Raw genomic sequence first — 15265 nt, forward strand, 5'->3', positions numbered from 1 at the left:
GAGAGCCACAGGAGACACACAAAGCACACACACACCTATGCACAAGCACACATAAGGTCATGCGTGACACAGGGCATAGAACCCCATAGACATGGGTGCATAGACACAAAAGAACCCAAGACCACATGCCCAAGGACAGGCACATACAGCTTATGCAGGCAAATCCTGGCACCCAGGCCAGGGCTCCATCCTTGTTCAGATTTGTCGATAGAGGATGGGTGGTTGGGAACACATGAGTGACTCTGAGTGAGTACAGGGTCTTCACACAGAGTTCCTCCTCTCAAGTGAGTCTGGACTCCAGCTCCTTTCATGAAACACTGGAACAGAGTCTGGATACAGAAAAGAGAATAAACCACAGGACAAAGAGCTGTGGCAAGGAGTCTGTGACCTCTCAGGACCTAGAAAGGATAGAGATGAGGAACGGGACATGGTCTGGAGGCTCACAGAAGTAGGGATCTCCCCTGCCATGCTTTCTTCTTCCCTTCTGCATAGGGCCTGGCACCTAGCTGTTGGCACTAACCCCCAGTGCCTGCCAGAGCCCTGGCATGCATGTTAGGCACAGGGTGCCAGACACGGGGGTGGCAAGGGGTGCCAGGCCACACACAAACAAGGACCTTCATACACATAGGGAGGGAAGTGCACCCACACACTACTTATTTCATTCCCTGGGGACTCAGTATAGCAGATCAGGGACCACCCTGTCCTGACCCTTCTTCCAGGTCTTCCCATTAGCTGGTTCTTGGGAGTGGGTAGGTGAACAAAAGAAAAAGGAGACCTTGATGCCTCCCTCTTTTCTTCCTCTCCTCTCCCTCCCCTCACCTCCCCTCTCCTCTCCTTTCCTCTGCCCTCCCCCCCCCCCAGCATCCCCAGTTCTGGACTTTGAAATTATCTCCTAGCTGTGGCTGAGAACTGCACATTTGGGCATGTGTACCAGGGACCTAAGGCCATGGTGCTGAGTGCGAGCATGGCTGGTAGCAGACTCTGGCTGCTTCCACGCAGTGTTCGGGAAGTCATTGCAGCCACAGCGATAGCAATGTGGAATACTTGAATGAAAGTTGGTGGTGGTGGTGATGTTGATGGTGTGTGTGTGTGTGTGAGGAAGCGTGAGCAGGGTGTGAACACTGAGCACGGAGGCTCAGAGCCCTTGGTGTGCTAATAAGCTCAGAGTGAATGAGATGCAGGGCACAGGGTTGGGCAGACTGTCCCTTTCCCGGGCGAAGCCGACGACTGACGGCTCCGCCTCGTGCCACAACTTGGGGACTTTGTTACGGCTTCTTTGAAAGCGGATCTAATCAAAGGGGCAGGGTGGGGGGGCACCTGCCTGGCGTGGGGTGCTGAGATAGAAGTGGAGGAAAGCCCCACCCTAGCCCCGCCTTCGCACCGCCCCAACCCCGCCCCCAGGGCGCTTTATAAGCTGGGTCCGAGGGCCCCGCAAAGAAAGCGAGTATCCCTCCTACCCAGGGCAGTGTTCTTCTGCACTCCGTGTCCTGGCCCCGAGTCCCTCTCGTCCCTCTCGGCGCTCCCCAATCCGGCCCCAGCCCCTCCCAAGCTCGACCGGGTTCCGAAGTCATGGAGCGCTGGCCTTGGCCGTCGGGCGGTGCCTGGCTGCTGGTGGCTGCCCGCGCGCTGCTACAGCTGCTGCGCTCAGACCTAAGTCTGGGCCGCCCGCTTTTGGCGGCACTGGCCCTGCTGGCCGCTCTCGACTGGCTGTGCCAGCGCCTGCTGCCCCCGCCGGCTGCACTCGTGGTGCTGGCTGCTGCTGGCTGGATCGCGTTGTCCCGCCTAGCGCGCCATCCTCGCCTGCCGGTGGCCACTCGCGCGGTGCTCATCACCGGTGAGTGTGCAGAGCGCAGGTACTCCAGGCTGGAGGGCGGGACCGCACACCTAGAGGGTTTCCTTTGGGCACCATCAAGGCGGACTCCGCAGCTCAGAAGTGAGTCCTCTAGATGCAAGAAAGTGAGCCAAGTAGGAAGCTCTGGGCACTTCACCAAGTCTGGGTTAACTACCTGCGGCCTCGGGGATTAGTGTTGAGAAAGTAGAGAATGGGCAGGTGCTCAAAGGAAACTAGTGACTAAAAGAGGAGAAACTTAGTTTATGCTGAGCTCTTTCCTGAGAGTCCAGGTGTGAAGCAGAGGACAGTACTTTAAGGGACTTCAGAAGACCTGAGACGGGGATAATGAACTCTGCCTGACATCCCCCAGATCACTGGAACACACTATCTGCTATTCTCTGCAGAGAGCTTAAATGGCGAGTTCTGCTCCCCCTGACCTCCACTGGCTGGAATCCTTGGAGATCAGAACCGCCTGAGGTCACGGCAGCTGGAGAGTAGCTGCTTCTTAGATCCAGCTACCCACTGCCAAAACTGCAACCGTCTGCAGTCTACGCTAGCACTTCATCTTGCCTAGTCCTGAGTGCCCAGGAAAGAGGCCTTGAAGAGCTGGACTCAGGTGTCTTTGGTGCCTGCCTGAGCTTTCTTTGTCTGGAGCAGGGAATAAATCTGTCATCAGAAGGAGGGAAGGGGAAGGGGGGCTGCAGACCCAGCAGGAAATGGGGAGGGGGGAGGAAGGCTAGGGGGCACTGGGCTATTGCATAGGAGGAGGGGCAGCTTTGTTTCTTCCCCAACCACCATGGCTTCTCAGCTTCTCGGAGATCTTGGTCCTTTATGGGTGGTCTGCAGGACAGGATAGGGATGAAAGAATTAGAAGGAAATCCTTGGACTGGACGTTGGAGGAAGTTGGGTGGAGACAGGTGGAATCTGAAAGGTGTCTTGGATCAGAGAAAGGGTGTGAGACAAAGGCTTAAGACAGACACAGACATAAGCATGATTTGGGAAGGGGATCGTCAATAACCAGTCTGGCTGTGGGGGTGTGGTGGGATGGGAAGTTCCCTTGGGAGGAGACTTAAATGTCAGGTAAGAAACCAGATTGCACTAAGGTAGAGAATGGTGACACAAAGGCTTATGCCTTCAGTAGAGGTTGAGTAGGACTCAGGTGAGATGGAAGAGACTTCCAGGGTGAATGTGAAGCTGCAGGGAACCCGTTTCAGGAGCCTGAGGAAGGAAAGCTACTGAATTCCCTTGAAATGAAGCAGGAACTAGGTTATAGGCTCTGCCTTCAAACATGGACCAGATCTCTTCCTGTCCTCTGTGAGCTGCTTCATCAGGTCCTATGCCACTTCAGGCTCTCATGATTCAGGTGGGCAGTCCTTCCTGAGATCTCACCTCAGGTCTTTGCTACTGCTGTTCAAAGAACCTGAGCGAGAGGTGAGAAGAGGGATGCTTTCTGTGACCTGGGCTCCTTCCATCTCTTCAAAGCTCAGTGTTTGGGAGAAGAGCCTACTCCTGTGTAAGCACCGGAAGTTGGCTTCTAGCTTCCTGAAAACTCTGGGGTTTTCCGAATCACCACCAAGCAGCAAGGCACTTAAGTGATTGGGTCTTGCCCCATCTGCCAAGAACACTATGCTAGCTATATGCCTACAGAGCCATCCGTCACTCACTCCTTCCCAAGAATGCCCAAGAACTGCTTACCAAAACTACTCCACAAGCTTAGCCATGGAGTCATGTTTGGGCTGTGTGGCTTAGTACCTTGTGTGCAAGCATATGTATATATCTTCATGCTGATGGGTGACAGGGGTCAAGGTCATGTGTGAACATGCAGGCAGGTTTTGCAGGTAAGCAAGAGGGTAAGATGTGGGTATCAGTTGGGACCCCAGAGCTGAGGCTCTGGGAGGCTTTTAGTGGAGTGCTGTCTGCTCCAAAAGGAAGCAGAGGCAAGTATGCATATGTGTGCACACACACTCCCCTCCCCCAGTCAGATTTGCTTGGGAAGGACCCTTCAACACAGGCTAGCAGGCCCCAGCCACACAAAGCCCAGTTTGCAGCCCCCTGACCAGCTTTGTTCTCCTCTCAGCACAGGGGGCGGGGCTGAGTTGAGGAGGGGGTGCTTGTCCAGGAGTGGGGAAGCTGGGCTGCAAAGCAGCTTTTCTGCACAGCAGGACCTCAGGGCTGCCTGCTTCATAGACCCTCCTCCCCCACTGGCCCTCCTCATCCTCTCACTGGCCACCCACAGAGCCAGGATCTGCATGGAAACCATCAAGGAAGCAAGGGTTTATCGGTACCAGGGACCCCCATACCCGGGCCTTGCCTGGTGGTTCTTATCTCTGCATACCAAGGGCAAGAAAATGAAGCCAGTCACTGACCTTAGGTCACATTTAGTGGTGGGAAGGGATTCCAATGCAGGTCTGTTTTCTTCACTTACCATGTATGGTTCTTGTATTGAGAGGGAAGTGGTCTGGTGCTCAGCAAATGTATACATCCAAAGTCAATGATTGGAATTCCAAGGGCAGAGATCAAGGGGGAGTTGGGAACAGGGCTGGGGCTCCGAATTGAGCCTGGAGAAGTGCTCAGGTTGAACAGGGCCAGGACGATACCATCTGGGCTTTATTCTAAGGCCCATAGAATTCTGGGGAAGCAAAAGCCTCTGGGACTTGTCAGAAGCAGAGTGATAGTGTCATTTTTAAAATAACCCTCTGACTTAGGCTGAGGATAGATTCATGGGACAAGATGGGACCAGACTAGGTCTGTTTCTTCTAAAAAGATGGGATCGCTACAGGGAACCAGACAGATAACAGCTGCCAGGAGATTGATACTCAGGGCTCAGTCAGGACAACAAACTTACAACACACATTTGTAAGGAAGAAGGGAGGGCTGAGCATCCAGGAGGCTAGATTCCACCTAGACTTTAGTGGTCTTTGGCTTGTCTTGGGCTGGGAATTCACTGGCTATCCTATCCTGGTTAGGTTGTGACACTGGTTTTGGCAAGGAGACAGCAATGAAACTGGATGCCATGGGCTTCACGGTGCTGGCCACTGTGTTGGATCTGAATAGCCCTGGTGCCCTAGAACTGCGTTCCCGCTGTTCACCTCGCCTAAAGCTGCTGCAGATGGACCTGACTAAGACAGAGGACATCAGCCGCGTCCTGGAAATCACCAAGGCTCACACCGCCAGCACTGGTCAGCAGATGTGTCTCCATTAGGGATGGGCAGGGCTGGGTGAGTGTGAGGGAGGCAGGGATTGCATATTTGCAGTCAGGCTGACCTGAAGCTTCTCTCCTGCTTTTATGCCCCCAGGCCTGTGGGGTCTGGTTAACAATGCTGGCCTCAACATAGTAGTGGCCGATGTCGAACTGTCTCCTGTGGCAACCTTCCGCAAATGCATGGAGGTAAACTTCTTTGGTGCACTTGAGCTGACCAAGGGCCTCCTGCCACTACTGCGTCACTCAAAGGGACGTATTGTGACTGTTGGCAGCCCAGCAGGTAAGTGTTCTTCCACTCCGAGACAAAGTGGTAAAGGAGCTGCTATCATGTGTTTGGGGAATCCCAGGCCAAGGCTGAGCATCCACATTCTAACCCCAGGAGACATGCCGTATCCCTGCTTGGCAGCCTATGGAACCTCCAAGGCAGCCATAGCACTGCTTATGGACACATTTGGCTGTGAACTGCATCCCTGGGGTATCAAGGTCAGCATCATCCAACCTGGCTGCTTCAAGACAGGTGAGGGTTCAGGTTTGGGGTGGGACATGGATGGGCAGGGATGTGTAGTCTGAAGATGTAGTATCGCTTGGTTTATAGGCATAATTTACATTAAATAAATCCATGGCCTCTGGCTTCTCTGGCTGTTGCCTTCTGACCTTGTCACCCCTTCTTTAGAGGCAGTGACTAATGAGAACCTCTGGGAGAAGCGCAAGCAACTGCTGCTGGCCAACCTGCCTAGAGAGCTGCTGCAGACCTATGGAGAAGACTACATTGAGCACTTGCATGGGCAATTCCTGAATTCACTCAGAATGGCATTGCCTGACCTTAGCCCAGTTGTAGATGCTATCACTGATGCATTGCTGGCAGCTCAGCCACGCAGCCGCTACTACACAGGCCGTGGCTTGGGGCTCATGTATTTCATTCACCACTACCTGCCAGAGGGCCTGCGGCGCCGTTTCCTACAGAACTTCTTCATCAGTCACCTTCTGCCCCGAGCATTGAGGCCTGGCCAACCTGGCCCTGCTCCTGCTCAGGACACACCCCAGGACCCAAACCCTTCCCCAGTGGCAGCTCTGTGAGCCACAAACCTAGATGCTTCAGTAGGAGAGGCTTCTTGAGCCCTTGGCTCTCTCCCCTGGCCATTATAGATCCCTCAACCTTACCCTAGAGTCTGTGTTAAGAAAAGCCCAGCCTCTACTGCTGATGCCTAGTCCAGGCCCCAGAGGTAGAAATTTGCTAGTGAGCCTCTGGACCTCTCCCCAGCTTCATGAGCCCACATATTCCCTACCAGGCACAATGTTCCACAATGCAGCTTGGAGAACCCAGATGTATGGAGAGTTTAGTGTAAGGTTTGGCTGTAGAACTCTACAGGCCATTTCTGTGCTAACTTTAGAATGATTAGTGAGATGGGGACCTCAGAATTGTTTTGGCACCTACTGTCTCAAGTGCTGCAAGTCCAGAGTAAATCCCAACTGCCTCTTGACTGTCTCAGGATTTACGTTCTCAGTTACTGGTTCCCAGCTACATGTTGTACTTGCCTGGTTGTTAGCATTTTAAAATAAAGATAAGTTTTTATTTCTCCTAGAATGGGAGAGATACAATGTTTGGAGGAGGTGACTGCCTGGTTGCCTGGGTGACAGGATATGACTATATGACAGAGATTGGGTACTTCTTGGGAGATCCTGGGACTCAGTAGGGGAGCTGAAGAGGTTCCCCAGACACTCTGCATGTGGTTCATATCTGCTGACTTCAGGCAAATCATGTGTCCCTAGGTGGGTTTCTGCATATTGAGATGAAGGTAATGGCCAATTTCAGGGAGTTACAGGAGTTGGTGAAGCAGTTAAGGAGGTACAGGGCCTCCAAAGCCAAGATATAACTACTATCTAGCAACCTCCACCCCAGCCTATCTTCCTACTTGAGCTTCCAGCAGAAAGAGCCATCCTCCAGGGACTTCTGTGGCCATGTGGCTGCAGAGTGCAGGGGAGACTCATCAAGGGTACAGTGATGAATGAAGCTGAGAGTCAAGGAAAGGTACAAGGGCACAAAGGAGGGAGCAGACAGGAAGCTTTTTAAAGAGGGCCATTTTATTGTCTCAGAGGGGCAGAGCTGAGGGAGAGGGCTGCAAAGCTGCTTTCCCAGTACCCCAAGAATACATATTCTCTATTCTTCCCATAGGCCATGGTTCTGGGGATGACCTATGGACAGGAAAGGAAGCTTCCACTGTCCCTGGGGTTCTTAGGTTAGGGAGGGACATGAAAGTTACACAAGTTTCTTAGACATGTCAGTGGCTGTAAACATAGGGCTGCTCTGGAGGGGATCTTGGTCCATTCTTGATCAAGGGAGAGGTGCTTAACCCTTTTTCAGGCCTAAGAGCAGTCCCAGAGTAGGTCATGGAAGCTGGGCAACCAATCCCAGGACAATGTGCTACACCTCACCAGGTCAGACAAGTGAGCCATGGGCTTCACCACAGCACACAGACACATACAATAGATACAATAGTACACTTGGGAACCTTAAGTTAGAACGCTAGAAGATGGGGATATAGTTGTCAATCTTGGCGCGATGGCGCTGGGCAATGCACTCAGCAATCCACACAATGTTGCGACATTCCTGTTCCTTAAGCTTCACAAAGGCATAAAAGACACCAAAGTGGAACTGGTTCAGGAAGGCCAGCTTGTTCAGCTTCACCTGTGGACAGACATAGGTGTGATGCACAGGCGCTGTGGCCAGCAGGATCAGGTCTAAGTCATAACCCTCCCTATACGGGGTCTGTTCCACAAGACCCTGTGCTCACCTCATGTTCAAAGAATCGGTCCTCCAAGGTCTTGTCTCCAGGATTGCTACCTGCACCCTCAAAGAGCAGTTTGTATTCCTGGCCAGGAAATGGGGAGAAGCACAGGTATGAGTGCTGGGTACTGGGGGTGCCAACACAGCTACCTAAATCTTGTCAGCTAGGGTACTCACCGGGTAGTAATCAGCTACATTCTTGACCTGTTCATAGTCATCAGCTCGAGCCAGCTGAGCCAAGCCCTCAGGGTAGAGTCGGCCACAGTGTGGGAAGAGCTTGGCACGGTCTTCCTTGGACAGCTCTGTGCCGAAAGAGTTGATGGTGATGATGAAAGCGCGGCGATCTGCTTCAAACTGCAGGGCCAGTGCATAGGTTAGGAGAGAGGAGAATTGAGGGCAACCATAGCCAGTCACTTGGCAGAGCTCCCCCGGCAAGGTTCAATGGGGACAAAAGGCAAAGAGTGGGCATGCACTCACCTCTAAAATAGGACACATGGCATCTGCTGTGGTCCCACCCAACAGAGTACAGAACTTGTAGAAGGACTCCAGATAGGCCTGTAGAAAGGACAGTGTTTGCTTAGAGCAAGGGTAGCAATCCTGGGAGATTTATCAGAAACCTAGTCAGTTTGATCTCCACTCTCTAAACCTTTTTTGGTAAGAATGGGCCATTCATTCTATGTCAACTTCTCCTTTACCAAACATCTATGAATTTCAACAGTTCATCATCCAAGTCAATGGCTTAGTGCATTCTATCTGGGTGTGACAAAACAGTTTCCAGTCCACTATCTGCTTCAGGGTACATATACCCCTTTCTGTTGCCAAGCTTAAGGGGGCTCTGTTCCCGGTGCTTTGCCTTCCTTTTCTAGTCTTCAGAAACTTCCCCTTCCCCAGAAAACCAAGTATATCCAAGGACTGATGAGGGAAAGTTATCCTCAGAGTTCACAAAGGTCTAGACTGAATTCATATGCCCTCCCTTGCAACAACCCACCTTGCAGAACACTACTCCTCTGACCCCCAGACAGGCCCTAGGTTTCAACAGCAGGAACCAAATTATCAGGTCAGTTCCTGCTGAAGGGTGGTTATCGCCTATGTGAACACTGATCTCACATTCAATAACTGGGTACATGGGCTGCCAGCGGAAACAAGTAATTTTGTTGAGGCAAATTTGATCTGCTGGGTATGAGGAAAGGACAGGTCAGCTCACATATAAGGTTTTCCCCAACTCTCATTCACAAGGTCACACAGAGGTTTCTTTCCAATGCCTCTCCCCCACCAAGGTCTTGCAAACCCCATTGGGAAAACTTTTGCATGAAACTTGACTCAGACCCCACCTAAGGTCCCATATGTAGCATGGTCACAGAGACTCTAGATCTGTATGTTAGGGACTATTCTAAACTGGGATTGAGGGCTTTAAAAAGCTTTCCACATTCTAGTGTGCCGTCCAAGTTGGGACACATAGGATGTGCATTCAAAAACAGACAAGATGATGACACCCAGAGCTCCAATAGACATAGCGACACTATACAAGATGAGCTCAGTAGAGAACCTGCAGTTGATTACTGAGCTCTTGGAAACAAAAAGTTAATATGGCTCCCGTCTCCCACCTTGGTGGTATTTCATAGCCCCTCCAGGAGTCAGTCCTCTGTGGCCTTCTTTGTGGCCAGCTTAGCTGGTTATGCTAAAAATCTTATGACCTATCCTAGTGGAGCCTGCAGTTCCGATCTGTGGGGGAAACTACTAGCTAGTTTGGGATTCTATGTCCTGTTACCTAACTGTTTGCTTAGCCAAGTTTACTGATCCCCAGAAAAGCTGACCCTAAGATTAAGGTCCACACTTTCCTCTAGAGCTATAGCAGCAAGGAAACTGGCAAGACTCAGGTACCAAGGTCACCTCCCCAACCCCACCCTGTCCCCTGGAGTCTGCCATACCATGGTTGCTGCACCAGCTGCCTACAATTCACTTGCCGGACGGTTGAGGGTCCACCTAATCTCCCATCTGTAGCCACTGGGCTGGGACATTGCCTGACAGGCAGGCAGCTTTGGCATGGGGCCCACAGTGTTGGGTCGGTGTTTATGAGCTGGTTTCTGGGCAGTCCTTGCCAGTGACTCCCAGCTAAAACCAGTCAGGCCCAGAGAGGGTGCGGGTAAGGCTGGGGGTATAGCCACACCTCTCATCCTGTCTGGGACAAGGAATTTGTCAATAGGTCAGGTGAGTGGGTGGGAGCACTATAAGACTGTGTGTGTGTGTGTGTGTGTGTGTGTGTGTGTATGTGTGTGTGTGTGTGTGTATGTTCATAAATGTGTGCGTATTACTTTCCCCCTTACTAATAATTGGCCTTCCATCCTACAATCATAGAGGGCCTTCTCAGAATATTATGTTCTATTAGAAGACTTTAGGCCCATGACCTAAAGTTCATTTGATTTTTTTCACATTTTACTTATTTTGTGTGCATGTATGTGCAAAGGTAAGAAGACAGTTAGTGAATATCAGTTCTCTCCTTCTACCATGTGGGTCCCAGAAATCAAACTCTAGTAGTCTAGCTTGGCAGTCAAGCATCTTCATTTCCTGAGTCATGTTGTCAGCCCAAAGTTATGGTTTTCATTATTGTTGTTTGTTTTGTGACAAGGTCTCACTACGTAACCCTGGCTGTCCCAAAACTTACTACAGAGATTCAACTCACAGAGATCTGCCTGCCTCTGCCTTCCAAGCACTGGACTGAAAGTCACGATGCCTGGCTTATGTTTCCTTGAGAGACTCTTACTATGGAGACATGGTTGACCTGCAACTCACTACATATACTAAGCTAAACTTGAACTTAGCAAAAATCTTCTTGCTCAAGTTTTCCTAGCATTCTAAAGTATGCACCACCACTCCCAGCTAAAGTTCAAGCTTTTGCCAATGCATTCAAGGCCCTGGGAGACTTGACTTACTCAGTTCATGTGTGTTCCTTTGGATCTCCTCCCCACTATCCATGTGAAACCCATACTTTCACAGTAAACCCCTTGCCATCTGGCCTGGCCCATCCTCCTTACTTTCCTTCTGCCTATACTATCATAACTTCTATCATCTACCACCACATCCTAGCTGTATGTTGACACAGGCCCCACAGAAAGCCTAGAAAGTCTGAGCTCAGACTGAGCCAAATGTTCACCAGCCAGCTACAATCAGGGCAGAAGACACACACCTCCAACCCCTAGTGGAGACTGGATAGACAGATGTCCTCAGGTTTAGGTCAGCGGGTCCCTTAGCCAGTGCCATCCTTAGCTTCTCTTCATGCTTTGCCTACTGCTGATCCATGTTCCTGAGGGAAAGTCTTCCAGGAGGAGTCTTGGCATCACAGCTCAGAATCACACCACAAAAAAATTGAACCCAGCCTTTCTCAAATGTTCGTAACTGGTAGCTACCTTTGAATCTCTACAATGGCTATATAAACAGAGGAATTCTAAGCCCACTCTCCCTCCAGAGACTAGACAGTCTATGCCATAGTCTAGTAGGAAGCAAAAGGAGAGTAAAGCTGAGACAGTGAGATAGATGGCATGGGCTCATGGTGGTCTGGGAACCTAAAAGGGTCATAATAAACTGGCTGTGCCTGGCAGGATCCTTCCCCACAGAACTAAGCACATATTACTGCCTTTGCCTAGGTGCCTGTCTTGGCTGGAAAAGCTCATGTGGTGTGGCCTGGGTAGTGGCCCATGACACTCCTGCTACTACATGAATGGCTGTCTAGGAGCCAGCTCTGACAGGCCAAGTGTCAGAGCACCAGTCACTCTAGCTGATCTTATCTGAGTCTGCTGCAGACACCATGCAATGAGTAACCCATTCCACAAAACCTTGAAACTATCACAGGAACCTGAGAATGAGAGGCTAAGCCCCCAGAAAGAAGCCTGGTACAGGTACATCCCACATAAATTACCTTCTGTCACACCCACAGACCCACCCACTGACAAGTCAACCCCCAACCACTCCCACTGCTTCTGAAGAATACTACCTTGTAAAGTGTATTTCGGATTATCTCGATGTTCATCTCATCAAGGTCTTGCTCTGAGATACAGTCCTGGAAAAAAGCCGCTGGGGAGAAAGACAAGGATGTAAAGAGCAGGAAAGCAGCCTAAGTGAGAGAGGTCATGTCATAAGGCCCACTAAGCTAAGTACTAGAGACCCTCAATCCAGCTTGAGAATCCAGCCTTGGAAGTAGCAGAAGCAATTCTCTGGGCCATGCTTGCTGACTTGAGTTTTTCCTGCCTCTTTGCTCCTAAAACTGATTTATAAAGGAGGCGGCCAGCCATAACATGATCTAATCATTGCTGGGGCAGACCCAAGTTTAGACCATGCCAAAGACAGGCTTGCATAAGAGGCCATGAGATTTCCTTCTCCAGGGGCAGCTATCAGTTTGGGGACTGAAAACCACTGCTATGTATGCCCTATGAAGGTCTAGAGCTTGCACATGGGAAACTAGCCTCCTCCTCCTTCTTTCGATAAGAAAGAGCTTATGAAGAAGAGTAAGCTAAGCTTGGAGTAGTTAGAAATCCACTGCAGAACTAAGAAGAGAGGTCACAGCAGGATCCCTAGGAGAGCCTGAAGACTTACCTGATGTCTCTCCTTTAAAGATGAAGAAACTGCAAAAGCCACAAACAGCCCAGAACTAGCTCAGAGTCACAGAGAGAATCAAAGACAAACTAGGTAAGTAGATATGGCTGGCACTTCTCAGCTTAGGACCTTCTGATTCAACTCTGGTGGCTTCCTGGATAGTTCCCCAGGGTTTAGATTTTGGCTCTAAGGGTATTAATTGGTTACAATACTCACCCCTTCTCTCTAGCATTCTAGGCAGACATCAGCAGCACTAGTGAAGCAGGGCTAACAGGAAGCTATCCTGACTCCCCTCCCTTCCTTGGCCTCTGACATGGTCCTTGCATCCTGCTGGACACCCCTGGGACCTGCTTAGTGGAGTCAAATAAAGCTCTTTGCTTTGCTTTTCTGTCTCATAAGAAACCAGCCATTACAGCCCTGGTTTGGGCCAGTCTGCCAGACCCCTCAGGATTACAAGGGACACAAGCCCCTTGCTCTTCTTTATAAGTTCATTCAGCCCTCCTCTGAATTCCAAAAAAAGTACTTCCAAAGTTAGATAATCCTCGCCTACCCTTTGAGTTGCCTGTCTGCCTAGGAAAAGCAATGGGAAAGGAAAGAAAGTAGGATGGGAAAGAATGAGAATAGGAAGCTGAGGGAAGGGCAAGTTCAGCAGCAGTAGAGTTTACTGCTTTAGGGCTGCCCTGCCTCCTACAATCCATAAAACCCACACGGAGGCTCTAATGCTAACACTATTGTCTAGCTGCTGTTTCTGCCACAGAGGCTCACCCAGGGGCGTGTCCACCAGAATGGCATTGTAGAGCTCTGCAGGTGTCTGTGCGATGTTCACAGCCTCCATCTGCTCAAAGCTGCCTAGCGGATGGCACTTGGGCACAAGTTCAGCTATTGAACGCTGGTGCAGTGTGCCTGTGATGAGCAGGATCACGTTGTCAATCATGTAGCTATAACTGAGAAGTAGACAACAACAGGGTAGACTGTTAGGGTAGTGGGCTTGGGAGGCCTGGCCCAATACTCTTGCTGATACAACTCCTAAGAGTAAGTGCTGGCTCGTGGATGCTGTAGATAGGCTCCAGAGGAACTATCCTTCCCCACCCAGATTCCTGTCACCACCACCATTAAACCCAACCCCAAGTAACAGGAACACCAGATAAAAACAGCTTTTCCTTTAACAGGATGGTAGATTCATGCCCCATAAATGACTGAACACAAGTAAATAGCCTATGGTGTGAATAGTGTTCCAACAGTACACAGAAACCATAGACAAGCAGGTGAGGCACATAACCCTTCCAGGGACAGGTATGGTCAGGAGCTTGACAGATAAAAGGACTGGGAGATGAAAGTGTATTCTGGAAAGAGGAAACAGTATGCAAAGGCCTGGAGGCACACACTGAGTGAGACTGGATTGATCTGAGGAACTGAGTATTGTCAAGACTGGCAGAAGGAAAGGGAGGGCACAGCTGTAGGTAAGGCAGTGCTGTCAGCAGAGGGCTGCCTGGAGACTGAGCTCAGGTCAGGCAGAGAGTTCCAAGTTCACCTCAAATACTACGGAGCCATAAGTGGGATGAAAATTTAAAACAAAACCACAGTATAATTAGGGCCACTCTGGCTTCATGGGAGTTGGGAGTCCAGAGAGGAAGAGGAGAAAAACTAAGAAATAGGCTGGGGAGGGGCTTCTCCAAGAAGGGCCAGAGAAGAGTCGTAAAGACCCCATCTAGAATAAAGAATAGGATCAGGAAGACTGCAGAGCCCCTCTGTAAAGAAGAAGAAAACAAAAAAACAAACTAACTACTCCTTAGAGCCAGATGCCAGTTCAAGCAATTACTCAGGAGGGCTGAATGAGATCCACAGGCCAGTCTGATTCAAGTCAGTTCTAGGCTTAGTCTCTTAGGCTTGCCCTACAAGAGGATGTTCTGTGCACCATGGACAGCAGAGGGGGCTGTGGAGCTGGGGAGTGTGGGACTGTCTAGTTAAGACTTTGCAAGAAACAACCAAGACAATTTGTCTCCAACTGAAAAGCAGAGCCACAGTGAAGTTGGGACAGAAAGTTTTGTGTACTCACCTATGGGGTTGAGGTGGGAGGAAAGAAAGGAATAAAGAAGAGGACCCCAGCTATAGTCAGGCTGCAACTGCAGTAGTCCCAACCATTACAAGTATTAAATTAAGAGTATAAAGGAGGTGGAGAATGTTCTTAAAGGCCAGTCTGGGCCATGGAAGGGTAAAGACTAAAGATGGAGGCTACTGTGAATCGGGCCCTGAACATAGATAGTTCTTGTTCTGTTTCTGGGAGGTCCAAATCTAGGCTCTATTCCCGTAACAAATCTTGAGTACCTAGGGATTAGACTGTATCAAGTAAAGCCCTTGGTAGGAGGTGGGGCTCAGTACCAAAGGAATAAAAGGAAAAAGGTGGTGGCCTAGAGTACCAGCCACTGTGGTACTCCTATAAGGCCCTCAAAATACCTGAGTCCTGTCTCAGTCCAACCCATACTCCTTGTACCTGATGAACACAGCTCCTACCCAATTCAATGCCATTACAACCTCTGGTCTCCTTGGCCTTTTTTATACTTAATCTGGATTGGTCATTATAGGACATACAGTGATAAGAATCAGGCATCCCTTCCAAAACCAAGGGTCCCAAGCAAGACTGATCTGTAATTGTAAGCCAAGAGCCACATATGGCCAGCATCTTGTCCTTGACCCCACAGAACTGGCAGAGTGGGGGGGACAGCATAGACAAAGAGCATACCATAGCTTTGTGCTTTGGCCTCAACCTCTATCTCCTTCACTCTAGATATATCTCCTGCTTCTGATGTCTTCTGTATCTCATATATATCATCCTTTATCAGTTAATTTGCACCCAATTCAG

The 15265-nt window shown here is 50.2% G+C and overlaps 2 protein-coding genes across 3 annotated transcripts in view; one reads left to right on the forward strand and one right to left on the reverse strand.

Annotated features, from left to right (window-relative positions):
- Nucleotides 1–1569: 1569 nt before the first annotated feature.
- Nucleotides 1570–6110, forward strand: HSD11B2 (hydroxysteroid 11-beta dehydrogenase 2; the record flags this gene model as incomplete). Its single annotated transcript, XM_080937134.1, has 5 exons — nucleotides 1570–1834; nucleotides 4798–5010; nucleotides 5128–5313; nucleotides 5413–5550; nucleotides 5707–6110. The coding sequence occupies 5 exons, from the start codon at nucleotides 1570–1572 to the stop codon at nucleotides 6108–6110; spliced, it is 1206 nt and encodes a 401-aa protein (XP_080793260.1).
- Nucleotides 6111–7097: 987 nt separating this feature from the next.
- Nucleotides 7098–15265, reverse strand: part of ATP6V0D1 (ATPase H+ transporting V0 subunit d1) — a 50168-nt gene continuing 42000 nt past the window's right edge. For both annotated transcript variants that reach the window (XM_080936773.1, XM_080936774.1), the window contains 6 exons: nucleotides 13171–13349; nucleotides 11807–11886; nucleotides 8296–8373; nucleotides 7996–8172; nucleotides 7826–7903; nucleotides 7098–7719 (listed from right to left, as the gene is read on the reverse strand). In XM_080936773.1, the coding sequence (XP_080792899.1) occupies nucleotides 7558–7719; nucleotides 7826–7903; nucleotides 7996–8172; nucleotides 8296–8373; nucleotides 11807–11886; nucleotides 13171–13349 (754 nt within the window). In that variant the 3' untranslated portion in view covers nucleotides 7098–7557. The remainder of the gene's footprint in view (nucleotides 7720–7825; nucleotides 7904–7995; nucleotides 8173–8295; nucleotides 8374–11806; nucleotides 11887–13170; nucleotides 13350–15265) is intronic.

This window comes from Micromys minutus, assembly GCF_963924665.1.
Source record: "Micromys minutus genome assembly, chromosome: 24".
NCBI lineage: Eukaryota > Metazoa > Chordata > Mammalia > Rodentia > Muridae > Micromys > Micromys minutus.